The 22,230-nt window shown below is 37.0% G+C and overlaps 1 protein-coding gene across 2 annotated transcripts in view; it reads left to right on the plus strand.

Annotated features, from left to right (window-relative positions):
- ANKRD50 (ankyrin repeat domain containing 50) overlaps positions 1-17,921 on the plus strand; it is a 40,903-nt gene extending 22,982 nt beyond the window's left edge. For both annotated transcript variants that reach the window (XM_062573989.1, XM_062573990.1), the window contains exons 3-5: positions 71-300; positions 8,913-12,457; positions 14,894-17,921. In XM_062573989.1, the coding sequence (XP_062429973.1) occupies positions 71-300; positions 8,913-12,454 (3,772 nt within the window). In that variant the 3' untranslated portion in view covers positions 12,455-12,457; positions 14,894-17,921. The remainder of the gene's footprint in view (positions 1-70; positions 301-8,912; positions 12,458-14,893) is intronic.
- The last annotated feature ends 4,309 nt before the right edge of the window (positions 17,922-22,230 follow it).

Raw genomic sequence — 22,230 nt, forward strand, 5'->3', positions numbered from 1 at the left:
TAGATACTTGTAAATGTATTGTTAAATATATTTAAAATGCTGATTTTTTTTTTTTACACGTCCCTTACAGGTGCATTCTGCTTCCCCTTTTGGGAATGAAGCCCCCACAGCAGAGCCTCTTCCTCCTTGTAGATTCAGTTGACGAAGGTTGTAATGCTTCCGAGGGTGAACAGACTTCTACAGGTTTATCTGGAACAGTAGCAGAGCTTTTAGCTGGCCACTTTGAGTTCTTCCCTCCTTGGCTGCTGCTTCTGTGTTCTGCCCGCAAGCAGAGTAAAGCTGTTACGAAAATGTTTACAGGTGAGTACAGACCCTAAAAAGTGTTTATTACCTGTGTCCTGTAACAGAGAGAAAGTATTTACAAGATCCTTGGTGGTGGTTGAAAGTAGTGATGATGCTTAATTCTAAAAAATGATCATGACAGATAATTCTTAAAAAAAATACATATTCCAGTTTACTGAGAAGGGCAGAAGGCTTAAATTAGCAGAGTATTTTGGAGGTAAATCATATCTTTTCAGTACAACATCTGGTGGCTTTGAGGGTTTTCTTTTTTTCATTCTTTGTTTGTCCTGAAGAATTTGAAATAGGGTAAATGATGTATAAGTACTTAAGTATGTCTGCTGTATACATCCATTTCTACAACCTCAGTAGATTCTTCATCTCATGTTAAAATCTCTCATGTTATTTTCAGAAAGCAGGGAATAATCTTTGAAGGCAGAACTTGAGAGAGTAACAATGTAGATTTGGATTTTTGGAGTATGTTTTTGGCAAAGGCTGTACAGTGAAGAATTGCTTACAGCTTCTTCATCCAGGCTTTACTAAGTCAGAAGCACTTTTTCTTCACTGTAATGACATTGTTACTGGATATTTTCTGAAATTTAGTAAAAGGCAGTATCTAGACTGGATTCCAGGCTGTTGCATAAAGCCTGTGTGTTTTAAGGCAACAATTAGGACAAAAATGCGATTATAGAACATAGACCCATAGACTTCCTCATTTCCACAGTGGCCAAAGGTCAATGTGATAATTGCATTTTGGAATGAAGTACTGTATTAATCAGTGGCAGACACGAACAGTGGTATTTGGGAGAGTCTGAGAACGAAAAGAAACTCGGATAGTTTCATAGAGCTTCTTTGGATGTTCATATGGGAATAGTTTTGTCAAAACTTGGCTGATTGGATACATTGTCGTTGCCAAAAACCAGACAAAACTTTCTTCAGAACCATTTTATTTCCTTTCCACTGAATCATATTAATATTGCAGACTAGTCCCCCAAAATGCTGTTGTCTTCTAAGTATGTTTCCAGATGGAATTCTTGACAGGAAAAGTCAGTAGAACTAATGGATATGCCTTTAAAGTAAATTCAATTTGAATGAGTTAAGTTCCCATTTCCACAGAGAATGATTTGATGAATAGCGTAATAAGGAAGTTGACTTGGAATGTTATAATGCCATCTTTATGGTGGAAAAGGTACAAATAAGAAAGAATGAATCCCAAAATAATTGGAAATAAATTGAAATGAAATGTTAGGCTCTGTTAGGAGGAAGTGGTGTTTTTTTCCACTATGAGAGAAAACATATACGCTATGAGAGTGAAATTATAGCCAATTTGACAGTTGCCCACTTAATACACAGTTGAATAATTTTCCTATTTGCAACCATTGCTCAAGTTTGCAAAAGATTTAGCGTGAATGTGAGGATGACGTTTCTTCTAATTTCAGATACATTGCAATTTTGTGTTGCAAAACTCAAGATCACATTGATTTTGTGTTTTTATCCTCAGAAGGGTAGACTGTCATTAACACTTCTACTGAGGCAAACTCTTCTCCTCTGTCATGTTTGCATGTTTACTTTTAGCTGAGCCAATTTATTTAAGCTGGTTAATGTGAGCCAGCAGAATTCAGGATGTGTGATGAGTGGTTTTTTTTGCACTTGTGATAGAAGAGATGGTGCATAAATGTGCTCTGCACTTTGGGACACTATTATACTGAAATTCTCATGCTTCCAGTTTCGCGGCAAATAAGCCTTCAGAAGCCTAACTATAATACGAGCACTGTAAGTTCTCTTCAGATGTGTTTCTTCGATCTAGGAAAAAAAATCACTTTTGCGGTAACTTAGTAAGACAAATTGGACTTTTTTCAGCATTATTTTAGGAAAATGAGTCCCGTCTGTAGTTTTATATGTTAAAAATTTAGAGTAAATCATGAAAGATACACTAGCCAATACTAATTTGTTTATAATGAGGTTTCATTTAAAATTTTCATGTAATGAAAATTTCTAGAAATCTGCTGTAATGGGAGCTAAACCTGTTTGTCAGAATGCGTAATAGATGATCAGGCCAGGGTTGCTGCCATGGCCTGGTCCTGGTAATGGTACTTTTGGGGGTATTTGGTACAGATAAGTTATGCAAGCATATCCCTAACAACAACAAAAAAAATTGTCCATGGAAGAAAGAGTCCAGTCTTTGGCCCACAGTTACCTTGCTGCTGCCACTTGTAAATATATTATGCCTACTACAGATACTGTAAGAATAAGAAAAGAAACAAGGAAGTTTATTCTAGTCCTGTTTGTTCCTTCCCTTTTTTTGGCAAATTATTCATGAAAGTTGAATAGCTTTTTACTGTCTGCATCTGCAGTGGCTTGTGTTCTGGGCCCTTGCATATTCCAAGCCTCCATAGTAGCACAGTGTACTACGGATTTTTCTCCTTACTGCAGAATCTCAGCTTTCATTAATTTAAAGAGAAAAAAAAAAAATGCCTCTTGTGGCTGCAAAGACAACCTCAAAAAATATGAACCAAATGTAAATTGATGCCTGCATGAGTCTGCGGTCACCCTCCACAGTGAGCAAAAACCAGGCAACTGAGTGAAAAAGAAGGGGAACAGATAATGCATGTCCTGCTGCCTCCTCTGGCATGTAAACTGTCACCAGCTACACATCATGCCTGCTCACTTTTCTTTTGGATTTTAGCCATTCACTCCTATGCATCCATAATTATCCTGATCATCTCCTAGATTGTTACTTGCTGTCATTTGTCAACACATACGGACTATTGAATAGTAGTATTAAATATATTCTTTCCAATCTCCTATTAAAATTTGCTATATAGAAATACAGAAATTATAGAAATACAAAGTTTCTTTATATTTCTAAATAACTGAAAAATCTCTCTAACCCGAAAGTGGGACAGAGCATAATTTTCTTTGTTTGTTAGGCTTCAGCTCAATAGCTAGTACAGGTGTTTCTTCTAAAATGAGGCTAAATCTTAAAAGTACAGCAGTTACTCTTAAACTAAATTGTTTTCAAAAATCTATCGTATTGTTTTGAAAGCTTGAAATATTTATCAGGCAACTTCAGATACATTTGAGTGACAAGCATTTATTTCCTCATTTAGTAGCACAAAAATAAGTAATGTTTAATATTTTTATGCATAAATATGCTATTTCTTGTTTTACAGAGACTTTTTTAATAGACATTTACTTAATTTTTTCTTTTTAGTTACATGCAGAAAGCAAATATCTGTGTATTTCATTGTCATCTGGCTTAATTATACCTCTCAACTAAGCGCTGACATTCTTGCTTGAAAGAATTCAGCCTCCTGCATGAGGCATAAGTGCACCAGAATGGTAGAATTCAGGTAGATGTCATGTTTCAAGGAACAATAATTATCACAAAGTTAATGTTAAATATTGGGAAGAACAACAAAAAACACAAAAATGGATTTGAAAGGGTTTAGACCAGCATCAGAGACAGCATAAACTCCATTCACCTACTTACCCACAGGCAAAAGCAGACAATAAGTCATTAATTTTTCCCTCTTCCATTTATCATCCATCATTCAGTTCCAGACATTCAGGTATTATTAAAAGCTGACATTTATCCAAACATACTCTGGATGAGAAATCTTGGGAGCATAGATCTTTCTAGGACTTTCACTCTTTGCTGGTTTTAGTCCTAATGGATGTTGAAAGTAATCATTCCTGCAGCCTTTCCTAAAAATAAGAAATGAGCAAGAACATGGAAACACTAGAGAAATGCAGTAAAAATCATAACCAGCTTCTCTGCATCCAGAAGGTTCATACTGTTTGGTTTTTTCAAGCTACTCTGTCAGTCCTATTGGTGAACCTCTGGATCAGGTCAGTTGTCTGGTTTGGAACTGGGCCTTTTCTTCTCACTTGTCAACTCCAAAACATAAATTGCATGAGACTCCTTTGGGAGAGATTGTTTCAAGAAAATCTGAGTTGTTCTTTAATTTTTCATTGCAAGTTGGAATTTATTTAAATAGTTCCATATTATCTTTGAAGTCTTTATGTTGGATTTTGACTGTAAAACATAATTTATACAGCTGTTTGATAGCTGTATAGTTGTAAAATTTATTCCTATATTCTTATATTTGAAAAATTTTGCTCAAAAGGCTTGGAACATAATTTGGGCAGAGTTTTTCCCTATTAGCACACGGACATGCTCTTCATTACTTGATATTTCATCTCTCATCAGTCTTCTCTGATTACCATTTTGAAAAATTGATACTAGGGAATATCACATTAAAAATTTTGTAATAAAAGTTCTCTGTGCCTTTTGAAGAAAACCTCCCCACTATACGTTTTTATTCTGTATTGTTAGAGAGATTTTTTTTTTTTTTAATGGACTGTTACAAGTTTCTATGCAATGACTTGGACCAGTGAGAGCGTCAGAATTTAGTCAAGACTATTCCAGTGTCTCTAAGCATCAGCGGTGGATGTGATGAAATGTGGAATATAATATGCTGCAGGTGCCAAAAAAGCTAACTGTGTTCCTGTAGTTTTCAGGTGCTTTCTACTCTGCTGGGTACATTATTCTTTTTGCACAGATGTATATAAATGGCCATAGAAATTCCTAATTTAATACATGCTTAAATCAGCAGTGTATATTATTAAAATCAATATAGTGCCATGTTTTTAATCATTTAGATTATTTTAAAGTTTACAATGCAGTTAAACAAATGAAATATATTAAAGCTTATTTAAAATTTATGCAATAAAATTTATTTAGACAGTATCTTGAGGATATTTTTAAGTATTTAGTGGAACATGCTTGTTAATAGTATGGGGTTTTTTTGAAAAGACTGACATGCTGTAGAAGTATTTAGATAGCCAAGATGCATTATTTTTTCTTTGAATGCCCCCAGACCTTGCCAAGAAGTACATTTGGAACTGATTTGTTTACAGAGCTGCCAGGAATTCAGTAAATCGGGAAAATCCATATTGGAGCTCCTATTGAGTTGAAAGTGATGTGTTGTTGGAAAAATCTTAACAATGCAAAAAGCAGGGTCGTGGGACTGCAAATTCTGTCTGCTGAGCTTAGGTAGTTCATGGGAATGCATCTGAAACAAAACAAGCTCTCTCTTAATGTTTTGATGCTTCTTGTCTGTGAAAGTGACTTATTGTATCTGATGGGGTTGAAAAGCAGCTTTACAGGATCTTTGGAAACTTAAAATGATCTCATTTAAATAGATGCTGAGGCCAAAAAACATAGCTTTGTTGTACTCTTTTAAACTAGCAAAAGGAATTCCAGAATTTTTATTAAAACATTTTCTATCTATAAAGACTTCTTTATTTATAGTGTGGCATGGTGCAATGGCTAAAATTAACACCCTATTTCTGTTCAAAAGTCTGTTAAAATGGAAGTTTATTAATCTCAACCGTTAGGGAACATATTCCTGGGATATGACAAAAAAATCTGTATAATTGTAGTATTACTGTTGCTGTACAAGCTTGGCTTCAGATATGATATATAGGATTTCACTGAGAAGGACTATTTCTAATATTTCAAGAGAGAAAAAAAGTTTAGTTTGGGTGAACATAGAGTCAATCTGTGGTTTGGATTACTGAGTTCTGCTCGGAAGTCTTTGGCAATATATTTGTTTGAAGTGTTTAGACATTTGGCGTGTCTCAAGTGAGTGCAGAGTAGGGCAATATTCTCAACTATACCGTGGAAAAAATAATGATAGAGCCTCATTTTTTTAAAAAAAAAAAAACCTTTCTATTTTGCCACCAGAGTTTTTGTTTGTTTTTTTGTGATCATGTCCAAAATGGTTTCATTTGTTTTGCTACCTGTTTTGGGAAGTAAAATTAAAATTGGTATTTAAAAAACAAGGTGGATTGTGAGATAAGCAAGAGTTCTGCGCTTCTGAAGCAATTGAGTTATACTGCACGCACGCACGGACTGAGATGCTTGCACAGTTGTTGCTCCGCGAGTGTGCGTGCAAAGGCTGAGAGTCCTGGAAGGCGAAGAGTTCTCATCAGCTGGTCGACACTGAGCACCAGCGGAAATCTCAGGATTGCTGCCATGCGCATCTATTAGAGGTTTTCTTATTTGGGGGAATGTAACTGACTGCTGTAGAAAGTGGAGAAAGCATTTAAGTTATTTTAAAAACAAAAATAACTTACAGGTGTATTAGAAGGAAAGATAAGAGCATGGGATTGACCCGACAGACTGGGCATGTCATGAGGAGGATCACTTACAAGGTGGTGTATTCAGGAGGAGTCTGCAGAGCTTTGTGCCCTTCTCTTTCAGCCAAGTGACAGGTACTGATGTGACCAGGAGAAGCAGTTAAGGCAATCTTAGCAGAGCGGCTTAAAGAACCAGAAAGTCAGTGGATTTGGTGGTTGCGTTTGCTCTGTATGGAGCCAAATGGAGCTGTGGGTGTGTGCAGCCAAGCATTGAATTGAATGCATGGAGCCAGCACTTTGTTTTTAATACCACCGTTTTCACTTTTATATCTTCTGAACAATCATAATTTAGATAGAGCCTTTCATTTAAAAGGAAAGCTTAGGATCTGAGGGCACTGGCTGTCCTTACTCAGTGAAGTTTATTACTTATATGCATGAATCACAGGTTTTACAAAGTTGCCTACAGAATAATTTAATCAAGTGGATAGTAAAATCAATGAATTATGCCATTTTGCAGGTCAGGTTAGGACATTACTAGAAGTTGTGATGAATTATGGTGGATAAAGCTAGTTCTTTATTTATTTGGAGAGCTAAAAAAATATGCCTCTGTATAATAGAGAACAGTCCTCCAAAACCCTGTTTTCTGTCTCCTTACCTCCTTATTCAAAAATCTGCAAGTCAGACTGTTACTAGTGTAGTTTTAGTGTGAAAAGTGACTGTGCAAATGTATTACTTTATGTCCTACCAAATTACTTTTTTTGGAGGAGAAACATGCTTTTAAGTATTCTACTGATCTAGTCCTGTTTAGATTTGCATTAGCTGCTGTAATTAATAAAGGAAGTAGGATGCTAAAGCAGTAACATCACCAGAACTTGTCCCCCAGTTCTAGTCCGTTATACTTGTATAATGCTAACAGAGACTAAACAGTTAGCAGAGTGAGCCTAATTTGACGTTCAAAACCTCTACTGAAGGCATTCAGGAACAAAAGCACAGTTTAGGTTTCAGGCTGAGTTTTCAATTGAACAAGCTCGCAGACTGAGCAGTCTGAGCCATAGAATATTTAAATGTAATAAAAACATGGATCAGAAAATGACTTTTTTCAAAGTGTCACTTAAAACTATGGAGATAGGGCACACATTGCGTTGAATGGGTTACTATCTGATTACTTTTTCTTCAGTACAGTATTGGAGCTAGTAACTGCTTCTGACTTGAGAAGCAAATTTCTTTCGACTAGATTCGCTGACTCTAAGGAAACATGTGCGAGTTGCTATACTGGCAGATGTGACCTGAACTTGCAGAAGTGAGATACAATTCTGGCCTAAAATACAATTTTAAAGTCAGTAATTTAAGTTACTGTTTCGGTAACTTCCGTGGTTTTCCTGTAGCTTGCAGAAGAGTAGTGTTCAGACAATGTAATGTTTCATTAAATGAAGAAAGTAGGTCTTTGGCAAGTGCATAACTTGGTACTAGCAAAACAAATGTTCTAAATGACAGAGATCAACCGTGTAGCCCATGTAAGTGTAACATCATTTATACGCTCTGTTCTGCCTCATTCTTGAGGCTTTCTTGTTACTGAAATGGCCCTAGAGACTGTTTTTCATCTATTTCTAAAAATAACATCCTTACACTCTGTGTGGGTAACACACAGAGTCAGTCTCTGTGTGTGGGTATGCATGTGTGTGCATCTAGGGAGGAGACAGAGCCAGTGTACATATACATGCACAAAATAATTTCCCCTTCTTTTTCAAGTATAAACAGGTTGGAATAACAATGGGATCATATGACTGTGAGAAAACCTGTTTCCCTGTACAATGAGTCACCTACCTAAGAACTAGGGTGTCTATTATAATGCAGTCTTTATTTGGAAAAGAATTTAATATTCAGCACATAGGCTTATAAAGATATTTGAAGCTATTTCTGAGAGTGTCTCTTCATCATAAAGGCTTTTAAAAGAAACTAAGGCAATCATATTATGAGTGATTTGTTACACATATTTTATTATACCTATGTACCAGATGTGAATAATTTCTTCTATAATATATTAATGTAGTAGTTGCCTTAATCTAAATAGCTGGAAATTATTCACAGGTCCACTCTTATCTAAATTGGAGAAAGGATTATTCTTTTAATAATATAATAATATTTAATAATCTTACTTAGGTTGCAGTTCTGGTTTTGCTTTTTTGTTTTCACTTAGATGTTTAATATTGTTCAAGGCAGACACACAATGTGTGATTCAAAGTCATTTTAAAAATTTTCTCGTTTAGTAATATGCATTTCTTTTTACAGTAAATTATGATAAACCAATTTATGTATCTATTATCGAAGTTCTCTACTATTAATATAAATTTACATTATCTGTACATAAAAACACATTATTGTGTAATGTCTCTCTTCTTTTTTTTCAGTTTTTGTTTTTGCTTTTTTCCAACTTTGAATTAATTAAAACTAGACCAAAAATGAGTGACTTTCTTCTCTTCTAATAGGTTTTCGAAAAATAAGTCTGGATGATCTGCGAAAGGCTTATATCGTGAAAGACGTGCAGCAATATATTCTACATCGTTTAGATCAGGAAGAAGCACTGAGACAACATCTCACAAAAGAAACTGCAGAAATGCTGAATCAGCTTCACATCAAAAGCAGTGGTTGCTTTTTGTATCTGGAGCGTGTCCTTGATGGTGTCGTGGAGAATTTTATTATGCTACGAGAAATCCGTGATATTCCAGGGACGTTAAATGGCCTATATCTTTGGCTTTGTCAGAGACTTTTTGTGAGAAAACAATTTGCAAAGGTCCAGCCTATTCTTAACGTAATTCTTGCAGCATGTAGGCCGTTAACCACAATGGAATTGTATCATGCAGTGTGGACCAAGAATATGACACTGACTACGGAAGACTTTCAGCGCAAGTTGGATGTCCTCTCCAAAGTCCTTATTGATGGACTTGGAAATACAAAAATCTTGTTTCATTACAGTTTTGCAGAATGGTTGCTGGATGTAAAGCACTGTACACAAAAATATTTGTGTAATGCAGCAGAGGGACACAGAATGTTGGCAATGAGTTACACCTGCCGAGCAAAGGATTTAACACCGTTAGAAGCTCAAGAATTTGCATTGCATCTAATTAATTCCAATTTACAGTTAGAGACTTCAGAGTTGGCTTTGTGGATGATATGGAATGGCACACCTGTCAAAGACTCCCTGTCAACCTTAATTCCTAAAGAACAAGAAGTATTGCAGCTGCTAGTAAAAGCCGGTGCTCATGTCAATAGTGAAGATGACCGTACATCTTGCATTGTTCGGCAAGCCCTGGAAAGGGAAGATTCCATCCGTACCTTGTTAGACAACGGAGCATCGGTAAACCAGTGCGATTCGAATGGGAGAACGCTCTTAGCCAATGCAGCGTACAGTGGCAACCTCGACGTTGTAAACCTGCTTGTTTCAAGGGGAGCAGATTTAGAGGTAGAAGATACTCATGGGCAAACAGCACTTACCTTAGCTGCTCGACAGGGGCATACCAAGGTTGTCAACTGCTTGATCGGATGTGGGGCTAACGTTAATCACACAGATCACGATGGCTGGACAGCATTGCGATCTGCGGCATGGGGTGGGCACACAGAGGTGGTTTCTGCACTCCTTTACGCCGGCGTCAAAGTGGACTGCGCAGACGCAGATAGTCGAACAGCGCTGAGAGCAGCAGCTTGGGGAGGACATGAAGATATTGTGCTGAATCTGCTTCAACATGGTGCTGAAGTTAACAAAGCTGATAACGAAGGTCGAACAGCTTTGATTGCAGCAGCATACATGGGACATAAGGAGATTGTGGAGCACCTGCTGGACCACGGTGCAGAGGTAAACCATGAGGATGTGGATGGAAGGACTGCGCTGTCTGTTGCTGCGCTTTGTGTACCAGCTAGTAAGGGACATGCTTCAGTGGTTAGTCTTCTAATTGATCGTGGTGCTGAAGTCGACCATTGCGATAAAGATGGTATGACTCCACTGCTGGTAGCTGCTTATGAAGGACACGTGGATGTTGTTGATCTGCTTCTAGAAGGAGGAGCTGATGTTGATCACACAGACAACAACGGTCGTACGCCTCTTCTGGCAGCAGCTTCCATGGGCCATGCTTCAGTTGTAAATACTCTCTTATTTTGGGGTGCAGCTGTTGATAGCATTGATAGTGAAGGGAGAACAGTTCTGAGCATAGCCTCTGCACAAGGCAATGTGGAAGTGGTACGGACTTTGCTGGACAGGGGACTAGATGAAAATCATAGAGATGATGCAGGATGGACACCTTTGCACATGGCAGCTTTTGAAGGTCACAGGTTGATATGTGAAGCACTTATAGAACAAGGTGCAAGAACAAATGAAATTGATAATGATGGACGTATACCTTTCATTTTGGCTGCACAGGAAGGTCACTATGATTGCGTGCAGATTTTACTGGAGAATAAATCTAACATCGATCAGAGAGGCTATGATGGGAGAAATGCTCTCCGGGTTGCTGCTTTGGAAGGTCACAGAGATATAGTCGAACTGTTGCTCAGCCATGGAGCAGATGTAAACTACAAAGATGCTGATGGCCGGCCAACACTATATATCTTAGCATTAGAAAACCAGCTTACAATGGCTGAGTATTTTTTAGAAAATGGTGCAAACGTAGAAGCAAGTGATGCTGAAGGAAGAACAGCACTCCATGTTTCCTGCTGGCAGGGCCATTTGGAAATGGTACAGGTGCTGATAACGTACCATGCTGATGTGAATGCTGCAGATAACGAGAAGAGATCTGCTTTGCAGTCTGCTGCTTGGCAAGGTCATGTGAAGGTAGTGCAGCTTTTAATTGAACATGGAGCTCTGGTTGACCATACGTGTAATCAAGGTGCTACTGCACTCTGCATCGCAGCCCAAGAGGGGCACATTGATGTTGTGCAAATATTACTGGAGCATGGTGCTGATCCAAATCACGCGGACCAGTTTGGTCGCACTGCTATGCGTGTTGCAGCTAAAAATGGACACTCTCAGATTATTAAATTACTGGAAAAATATGGTGCATCTACTCTGAATGGTTGTACTCCATCTCCAGTCCACACAATGGAGCAGAAACCCCTGCAGTCAGTCTCCTCTAAAATGCAGTCATTAACAATGAAGTCAAATAGTTCGGGGAGTACTGGTGGAGATATGCAGCCTAGTATGCGTGGCTTGTCTAATGGGCCAGCTCATGCGTTCAGTTCTCCTTCAGAATCGCCTGATTCTACAGTTGACCGTCAGAAGTCATCTTTATCGAATAATTCCTTGAAAAGCTCCAAAAATTCTTCTCTCCGTACCACATCGTCGACTGCAACTGCTCAAACAGTGCCCATTGATAGTTTCCACAGTATGTCATTTACCGAACAGATACAGCAGCATTCCCTGCCGCGCAGCAGAAGTAGGCAGTCTATTGTTTCTCCTTCTTCCACAACTCATTCCCTGAGTCAAAATCATAATTCACCAAGTAGTGAGTTTGAATGGAGCCAAGTAAAACCTAGTTTGAAATCAACTAAAACAAACAAAGGAGGGAAAATGGACAACTCCAGCAAATCTGGGTCAGGTGGGAAAAAAGTGAAACAGAGTAGTTCCTCTCAACCAAAAGTGTTAGAGTATGAAATGACTCAGTTTGATAAACGAGTACCTATTGCCAAATCTGGGGCAAGCGTGCCACATAAATCAATGCCAGCAGAACCACAGTGCAAAATTTTGGTTCCACCAGCTCAGCAAGAAGTTGGTCGATCTCAGCAACAGTTCCTCATTCACCAGAGTGGGGAACAGAAGAAGAGAAATGGAATTATGACAAATCCAAACTATCATCTTCAAAGCAATCAGGTTTTTCTTGGTAGGGTTTCTGTCCCACGAACAGTGCAGGATAGAGGGCATCAGGAAGTATTGGAAGGCTATCCTCCTGCGGAGACAGAGCTCAGCCTTAAGCAAGCCTTAAAACTTCAGATTGAAAGTAGTGACCCAAGCTTCAACTACAAGAAGGAAACACCATTATAAAAGGTAACCTGCCTGGTCACAAAGGAATGAAATGCGTGTATTTCACTGAGTGCATTTTAACTAAGCTCAAAATGCATGTCATTGTAGTTTATCATCATAGTTGCTTTCCTGATGAAAACCATGAATGTTAAAACCTTAACCTAGCAGGCATTTGTTTTGCTGTCCATACAAGAATTGGATAGCCATTACATTTTATGCTGATGAGTTGAATTTTGCCCCACAGTCTTTGTTATAACTGAATATATATACATATAGATATATATATATATGTGTGTGTGTGTGTATAACTGAATAAAATAGCATATTTCATATAGAGCTGAGCAGTAATTTTCTTCTGGAATGTAAGGGAAATTAGGAATTTTAATATGTGATATTTTCAGAGATAGTAATCAGTGTACTCATGCAATTCTATCTATATTGAGTACCTGTAGTCATATTTACAAAAATGCTTTTCAGAAACTTTTGAAGATTCTTGCTTGTTAGAAACACCTATTTTACTTTAACTTTCAAAGATGAAATCTGACTGGCATAATTATCTACAAATTTAAAAATTGAAATACTACCTGAGGCATTAATTTTTTGTTTCCGTTACTGTGAAGTAACTCTTCTTTAAAAGAGATGACATACCTCAGGGAAAGATTAGAATATATGTTATGGTACTAATTTTCTGACATTCTGCAGTTCTTAAGAATAAGCTGAAAATGAGTGGCGGTCATTTGGATTTCTTACTTTCTCTCCCATGCCCAATTTTGTGCTGAAAATGGATTTTTTTTGTAGCTTTTTCAGACATATACTGTCAGTGAGTCAGCTGAAGTAGAGCTAATTTTCTCCTTCATCCTGTTTTGTTTATTTTTCTTTTTTAAGGTATTGGGAATGTATTATTAATATTATGCATTTGAATTTTAAAGGAGCACCATCTTTATGAAGTGCATATACTTTCTCATTGCTTATTTGCTTTTTTCTGAAAACATATTTTGTTTGTGTGAATACTGCATTTCTGACAGGCCAGACTGCTGCTTTTGAGAACCAAAGCATTCTCGATAGCTGACTCAGTTCTGCTGCAAGTCATTAAAGACTGCAGAATTTTTAGGACAGTTGCAGATGTTTCACAATGCTCAAATGCTCAAATCGGAGATTTTGAGCTGTCAAAAACACGTAGACAGCACTTGTCCTCAAACGCCCTGGAAATAGAACTCAGTTTAGTTTTTCTAGGTTTAGCTGAGATTTCTTGTAAATTGTAGAAAGTTGCAATGTTGTGTTAGTGGCTAGTATTTTGGTTAAATCAAAAAGTTTGAAAGAAGGGTGTTCCAAAAAACTATATACCAGACCCTATAGGGTTATAAAATGCAAATGTTAGCATTACTTACTTAAGGATCAAATGAGCTCTGGAGCCAGCAGCAGTGCAGAAGTAGGACTATGGGAGCAGGGATTTGGGGAATAAATGGGTGAGAGGGGGGTTGGCCTTAGCTCTTATTAAAAGTCAAAAGACTTTAGATTAATGCCATTCTACATTATGTCCAAAATGGGATTCGAAATTGTTTGCAATTTTTTTTTCTTGCCACCATAGAATATATTAAAATATATAATTAACATTTGTATTTCATAACTCCTCTGTACCCAAGCCTGCCTTTCAGTGGTAGCTTTCATCATGTTAAGATTTATTGTGTTTAGTTCAGCCCCAAGATGTACTGATTTGTCCTGACCTGTCATCAAAAGACCAGTACTGTTTGCAAGCATAGATAAAATAATCCCTTTTGCAAACTCTTTAGAATTTTCCATCTTCATTGACTTTAAAATATAAACAAAGAATATAAAAATGTGAACATGGCACACAGTTTTAAAACTCGAGTTGGGCTTTGCTTTCCCTGGAGCAAGCACTATTTTTTGGAAAGTTCGAGGCTTTTTTTCCATTAAGTACTGTTTATGCACAAAGCAGATAAGGTGATGGATAGCCAAGTGGTGCCTTTTGCACTCTCTCTAACGATATACACAGCTTTAAGTATGGCATTTCATAACATTTTTTTGTGGATTGGTGGTGTGGTGGACTTGCTTGGTGCAGGCTATGAAGTACCTCTTGTTTTGCCAAGTCTCAAGCACAAAAGCAGTCACTTCCCTGACCAATGAAGCACCCTAGTCACCTGCACAAAATCACATCAGAAGTACGCTATCGGTGTGCACGTGAGGAATGGTGTTCCCTCCCTGGCTGCTGCCTCTGAATTATATTGAGAAGGTTGTGTTGTTTTGAGGACCACGTAGCTGCTTGGATGCTAGAGATTAAAGGAAATCATGTGATTTGGTTTAGACAGGAAATACTTTTCATCGCTGGTACACTGCTGTCTCTTTTTAACCTGAATTAGAAATCATGTAGCTGTCTTTCTGACAACATTGTACATACTAAGGAATATTTCAAAACTTAACATTTTTGTTCTGTACTTTCAGGCCAATTCCATGCTGCTGTGAACAGAAGCGCTTCTGCTCGGAATGGTTGATCAGCTGGCTGGGATGAAAGCACACAATGCCTGTTTAGTCCACCTAGAAATTTAAGAATGTGATTATTACAGTGCAGTTACCTTAATTACTGTAACGTGCCTACATTTTAAGGCTGCCTTCTCAGTATAACCCTCTGTGCTTCAGAAATTTATTTTGTGTACTTTGTATTTAATACACAGAATGGGCACTTTTTTATTGCAGAAAGTTATATGCTGTATTTCTCTGACAACAGCTGAAAATTGTAAGAACGAGGGATTCTGATTTCCTATTCAGAATGCTTGGAAGAGGTGCATGTGCCACAGTGAGCTGTATATGGAAAGGCAGTGCTTTTTGTATTTATTTTCCTGTGGCTAAAGAAAATAAGCAGTTTGTCACATTTGCATTGCTGTAACGTATGGTCGGTTTCCTGTGTACTTCAAAAAGTTCTCTCAAATACACATCTTGTAACAGTATTTTATAAATACTGTACTTGTGCGTTCTGTCTATACCATAGCTATTCAGTGGTAGCAAAAGAGTCAAACTGCAACCATCTGCAGTACCCAAAGACACAAAATCCAGTGTCTGGTATTACAGCACCAAATCTGGGTGGCAGACTGTGACCACTGAAAGTGATAGGCAAATTTGGTCTTGGACATCTGATCTTAAACAGTCTTAGTTATTGTTACGATAATGAGGAACTTAATATGGATATGTCTTAGGTGCTAAGTGAAAAGGTCTGGTCCTGTCTTCATGTGTATCTTCATACATTAGAAACAGTCAGCTCTTTTATTTTTCCAGGTTGAAGGACTATGTTGAGAATGTCAGTAAAACAAGTGCTTGGAAAATACAGAAGCTTTGTTAATTAGACTGAGAGAATATGCAGTGAGAGTATAACAGAAAAACAAAAGGTTAGTAACACCACTGACTATGGAGTACAAAGATTACTGAGTTAGCACTGTCTTAAGATGGTGACTGTATATAGCACAAACTTACATGGTTGTAGTTATTGCTTCCAGTCCTCAGATGGATAGCGTGCAACCAATGTAAGTATCTCTGCACCTGGAGCATGGTTAATCAGCAGCCTGGCTAGTCCATCTACAGATAAGGGAAATCTGGTTTTCCGCTCTTACAGGAGAAAAATTATACTTGTATAAAGGAGTGAAAAATCAAGACCATTGTATATGAGAAGTGAACAGTATAAAATTTTCCTTTGAATGTGCATAATTTACTTGCACAGCTCTATGAGTGAAAGAATGAAGCAAGTGATTATTTTCTCCTAAAAATGCAAGCTATATTCTACTATTCACCATTACACAGCCTTGCTCTTTAGAAAATAAGGCTATTTTTATACATGAGTATTTCTTCTCAAGGCTTGAGATTCATCTTTTTCATACTCTAATTCTGATCATTCCACAAATAAGATAATAGAGCGCTGAGGTTATTTTTCATAGAGGATTAATTAGATGTATGGCTATCCTTAAACTTTGATAAAAGGCCCCTGGATATATATCTAGTACATATTCTGAGGCACTAAAGGGCTCAGTGTCTTGTTATTATGATTACAATCATCAGAACACTTCTGAAGTTAGATTTTTTCTTTTTTTAATATCTTGCACCTCCATTCTTATTCACTTGTTACTAAATGTAAAAAGAAGATCTTTTATAGTGAGGCATTCAGTGCATAGTAAAATTACATGTTAAAAGTTGACACACAGCAATATTGATTATTCTGAATGTTTCATGTATTGAATTTCTTGTCCCTGTGGGACAATTATAAAATGAACATAACAGGAGTCTTGCAAGATGGCCTTAAGAGAGTTAGTGGCTAAGTAAAGAGAGAGTACCAAAATGTTCTCAGCAAACTTACTCTGAACCTCAAGTACAGTACATTTGCAATACTGTGCAAGAATAAAACTTTTCGTAGTTATTAGATGTATGTTTTGTTCTGTAGAAAGGGATCCCTGAATGCTGACGTTTTTCTACTGACCTTGACTGTCATTGGGATTATATTTATTTAATTTTATTGTGTTGTTATTAATGCACCTTGTGGACAGAGGACGTGAAAATATGACCAGTTTCACAAGGGGCCACAATTTCTAGATAGCCTGATGGTTTGTATGTGAATAATAATTACAGTTGAAACAGTTAGTGGGGAAACCCTATATCCAACTCAGCTGCAAGTAGACCTGTTGAAAGTGTTTTGAGAATGAAAATAACAATTCTTATAGATTTTGGGCATCACTTTGGAACAGAACATGAATTGCTTTGAAATGTTTGATTTCTCAAAAGGTCTGAGGCATTCCACATCGCTGTTGCTCGTGATTTTTTAATATTGTTTGTGAGGTTTCTGCATACAAAGAAAAGTTGCTGTTCCCCCAGTTGTTCTCTCTGTTCTGGTCTGCTCTTTTACATCTGTACAATCAAATGGAAGTGAGTGGAGCTGCATTGCTGTGACAGCACAGTTCCTTCCATCAGTATAGCAATTCTCGCAACCTAAAAAACATGAATCCTGTTTCTCCTCTTTGCATTTCACTGATCCTTCCAAAGTTATCTCCACAAGGCATCCACAATTCTTGGTGGGAAGGCTAGGGAAAAGACTGATTTGTGGACACTGATATCAATACTGTGTGCATGTGGAGAAGCTCTTCAAGAGAGAAATGCATTAAGAGGTATTGAGGCACAATGGTGCATTTTTTTTTGTCCTCTCTGTGATCAGTATTGAAAATACTACCATTTATTTAAAATTAAAAAGATATTTTCCCTCTTGAGTTACTCTGCTATGCAAACATCTGTTATGCTTAATATTCCCCATCTGAACTCCTCAGTTAACTTGGTTTGCAGATAGACTGTTTTTTCCTGGAGTGGGTTGTAAATAGCCTGTAATGTACATTGAATGAATTTCACATTGTAAAATTTTTATTTTATTCCTTGTATTATATTAAGCGAAAATCCCTGTGTATATGAAAGTGCATAATAAATATATTTGCTTTTCAGCAGACATCTAACTCTTTTAATTTTACTACCTCATTTCTTGGGTCATTGCTGGAAAAGGTTATTAATCTTGGTTAACATTTGTGTAGTACTTAGTGAAACACAGTATGTGTGGCAGTAGTCACTCTGGGCTAGCAAAACTCAGACTTTGAAGTTAATTCTTAATTCCCTGCGTATCACCCACCTGACTATTTTTCTTCATTCGTCTCTGTTAACCTGAACGTTTGCAGGAAAAAACTCAGTGTGTCCTTTTGCTTAAAATGATGTTTTCACAATATATACCAGGAAGGATATTTTTTAAAAATCTTTCCTCAGAGTTTCTCTGTAGTATTTCCAGTTTAAGTATAAGCCTTCTTCCTGTCAGTGCCTACTTATTTTTCTTAAACTTGTTATTAAAAAAGTAGAAACGCTAGAAGGGAGAAGTTTTCCAGTCATTGCCATAATCACATTTCTCCCTGTAATCTTGTCTCACTTCTTTTAGTTTTATGCTAATTGTGATTTCTCAACAGCAAATTTTAAGCATGGAGGAAGTTTTGACTCTTCACCTTCTACAAATGATCATTCAGGTTTGCCTCCATATATTTTAGTTCACACTGATTCCAGCTACTGCTGCTCTTGGGTTGACTGGTTTGTAAGATTAGGAGAATGACAAAATTGTTGGTAACTATTCACTTATTTTCTGTATAGTATTTCTGTGGTTTCCTACAATAACTGTTGACTCACTTTCATTAAGTTATGTCTGAAATAATGAAGTATGACATATATTAGTTCAGTGGCTATTTTTCAAAGAGGCAGAGAATTATTTTCACTGAATTAATCTTTAAATAAGTAATACTGTGTTCCAGGGTCACTCATTTTCTTCATATAATCACTGTAATAATATTTAAATACAATTTTTCAACATCTATTTTTAATCTCTTATTCTATGGAATATAAACAGTCTGTGTAATGCTTCAAATCTTCTATGAGATCTTTACAACAATTTGGCTCCTGTATTACATGTGTTTTCTAAGAGAAAGCTGAGACTAGTTGGCAGAGTGAACAAGTGCAATGCTTCCCAGTTATGGAGGCCCTTTAAGAGACAGTGATGAGAATTTGGTCTTGATCTAGATCCTAACCATTTTATGCTAAAAAAAAGTCCCAGAAATTCAGTATGGGAATGAGAAATCTATTTGGAAAATCATTTTATTGAAGTATCCAAAATCCTATGTAAACAAACTGACCTTTATCATGAAAATTTAAATTACTGGTATCTCAGAAAGACCTGCTGTTCTCACTTTTGTTCTTTAAATTTTTTATTACTCCAGCCAAGTCACAGAACTACAATTAGAGACGAATTTTAATGTAGAGAAAAATACTAATAAGACTTGTGTAACATTTTTTTTTTTTTTTTTTTTTTGTCTTCAGGAAGTTTGTTTGTGTTCTGTGGTTGTTGCTGGTGGATTAAAAATATAGAAAAGGATTTGGGAGAGAGAGCTTTTTCTTTCCTTTTCTATGTGACTGGTTAGTTCATCTTTCACCCCTGAGTTGCGCCTGCTCTGAATTTGCTTTGTGGGGCTTGCTCCAAACATTGCCAATAGAGGACTGCCTGAGCTACAGCAGCTTTCGGCCATTGCTTTTCTATACTCTTGCAAACCTGGGAGATGGGGAGGGTGAAGCAGGAAATGGCTATACCAGATAAGGCTAATCAGATATTTTTCAAAGGAAAAAATATGGCCAGTTCTTAGAATCTGAAAGGTTTCCTGAAATTATTCCTGGTTTAACTATTTTGTTTTTAACTGAAGCGCAGTCAAAGTTTCAAGCTTTAAGTCTGAAACCACCAAAGTCCATTGGCAGATGGGTGTTGGATCTCCAGCCAGAGGGCAGTCTACAAGGAAAGCATATCCAGAGCCACTGGACCTATCAATTAGATGGCCACTTAAAGCAGGAGTCCTTTATCTTTGCTAAAGGACTATATTTGTTTAGAACATCATCTATTGTTTCTGTAAAAACTTTCATAATTCATAAGAAATTTTGAGGAAATTAATTTTATAGAGAAGTGTTATGCAACTCTGTTTTCTAGCCTGTTTATTGGGAGTAAAACCTTTAGTTTCCAAGTCTGCAGTTGTATTCAGAATTGTTCTTATTTCGTGATAGTCTGCTGCAGAGGTTCTTTTGCTTTACTCATTATTGGTCTCTTTTAAATAGGCCAGACTGTAGAAACTCCTGATTCAGTCTCTTTACTGTCCCTACATTTTTTGAATGGTACCAGTTCAGAGAGTTAAGATGAGAAGTCTGACTTGCATACCACAACCAAGCTACAGCTCCTTTTAAATGGTGGTTTTCAGATTGTGGCCTGCAAAACTCCTGTGATTCAGGAATGAATATTTAAAAGGTCTATGAAAAGGTAGCCAAAAAAAGCAAACCTATTATCAGAAGACTTGGATTCATAAGGAGGCCTGCCCCTCCTTACAAAATGTTTTAGGCTTTTGCAAATGAAAAATGCTTGGAAACCACAGCTCTATGATTTCAGCTGAATACAGTAACCAGTTTAAGGCTAGAAATCTTTGGTTCACAAGTCACTTTGAGAGTGAACAATAATGCAAAAGGTTTTAAAATGCTGTCACAGAGACTTAATGCAATTTCTCCAGTCAAAACTCAGCATTTGAATTATGATTTGATTTAAAGGTAGGGTTGTATTTCTAATGAAATTCTGTTCGTTACAGACTCAGGACGGCACAATACTTGTGGCTGAGGAGTGCATGTAGGTAGACGCACTCTTTCTGAATGCAAAGCTAGTGTTTACAAAAGAGAAAAAAAGCATTGCACAGAAAAGTGGTGATCAGATTAGCTGGTGAGGGGTATAATGGAAGAGTCGTGACTGAAAAAATTAATTTAGAATAGATGTTCATCATAATTTCATTTGACCATGTGTTAAACAAAAAGGCTTTTGCTTGTTGCCAGAAGGGTGGTGGTGATCTATCTTAATAGATCCATATTGATAAAGACAGTCTATTTTATTGGGAGTTGAGGGCAGGAGGTTTCTGAAGCAACCTTTACAAGATGCTTGGTATCCTTATTAAAGTATCTTGCAAGCAAAGAGCCTCTCTGTTCTGGATTACATTATAGCTTCCTTGATGAAGTTGCTACCCTAAAAATACCAGGATTCCACAGACAAAATTTTGGGGAACAGTACAAATAAATAGGAGGATTTTTACCTTCTTTGGTGTATTTTATTTTCAGTTTGCATATCCTGTGAGGGAGGGGGGGAAGCGATTTTTCAAGTAAGTAATGAAATCCTTTTTCTTGCCATCGTGAGTTAAGACTCTAAGGACAGCTGTTGTGTGCTTACTCTGTCTCGGCAAATATTCATCAGCCTACTAAGGACACTATTTAAAATTCAAAATTTTGTTCATGGCTGTTAAAGACAGAGTGGACCTTTATTATGATTTATTCTGCCTTTTTTCAATGTACTGGTCATTCAGTTTGCTTTGTATTTTCCCAAGTCCAGAACAGTCCAGTCTTGCTCAGCACTATGACCGGACAAAATGCAATGTTACAGTGCTCAAAATTGCTTTAATAATAATAATAATGTAATAAGTATGATGTTAGTGCTTTTATATATTGCTCTTCTATAAGCTATTACTTTTTACCAGTAAATCCCAAAACAATTTACAGAAATGGCAAGTGGAATATTGAGATAAGGAAATGTGCTAGCTCTCTCAGTCGCTTAAGCCCAAAACAGACAAGAGAAGCCCCTGGGTTTCTCCCAATTCTTAGTGGAAAGTGCTAGGCAGTTTTGCCTCCTTGAATAACGTATTATCAGACAGATTAGTGGTCTATCTGTCTTTGTTTTTGAAGACCATCATTTAAAGCTATTCATGGTATTTAGAGACAAGATCTTTTATAGGCACAATGTGCAAGAATAGAAATTTTTCAGAAGCTCGATGGGACCAAGCGGTGTATGTGACTTTCAAGTTATAATTTCCTGAAGGGAAGGGAGCAGAAAGCAGTTTGTGATGGACCATTGAAGAATAAGTTTTAGTTGCAGGGGAGGAAATGTGGATGGAGAATGGTTCATGTAATCTCAAAGTCTTCAAAACAAAATTCACTAACTGACACGTCTGAAAAAAATTTTTTCATTAGAAGAAACCTCAAGATTATTGGTGGGCACATTATTAAGAGCAAGAGTCTTCCTTTGGCTAGGTAACAACGTACTTAATTCAGTCTCCTTGTCTTTTCTTGAGATTTCTCAAAAGAGTCCTGGATGAAGTTGGTTTTAAGATGTTTCTGCTAATTAATTTTTTAATATGTGAAACTAATGAACAAAATTATTC

This window comes from Rhea pennata, chromosome 4, assembly GCF_028389875.1.
Source record: "Rhea pennata isolate bPtePen1 chromosome 4, bPtePen1.pri, whole genome shotgun sequence".
Taxonomy (NCBI): Eukaryota; Metazoa; Chordata; class Aves; order Rheiformes; family Rheidae; genus Rhea; species Rhea pennata.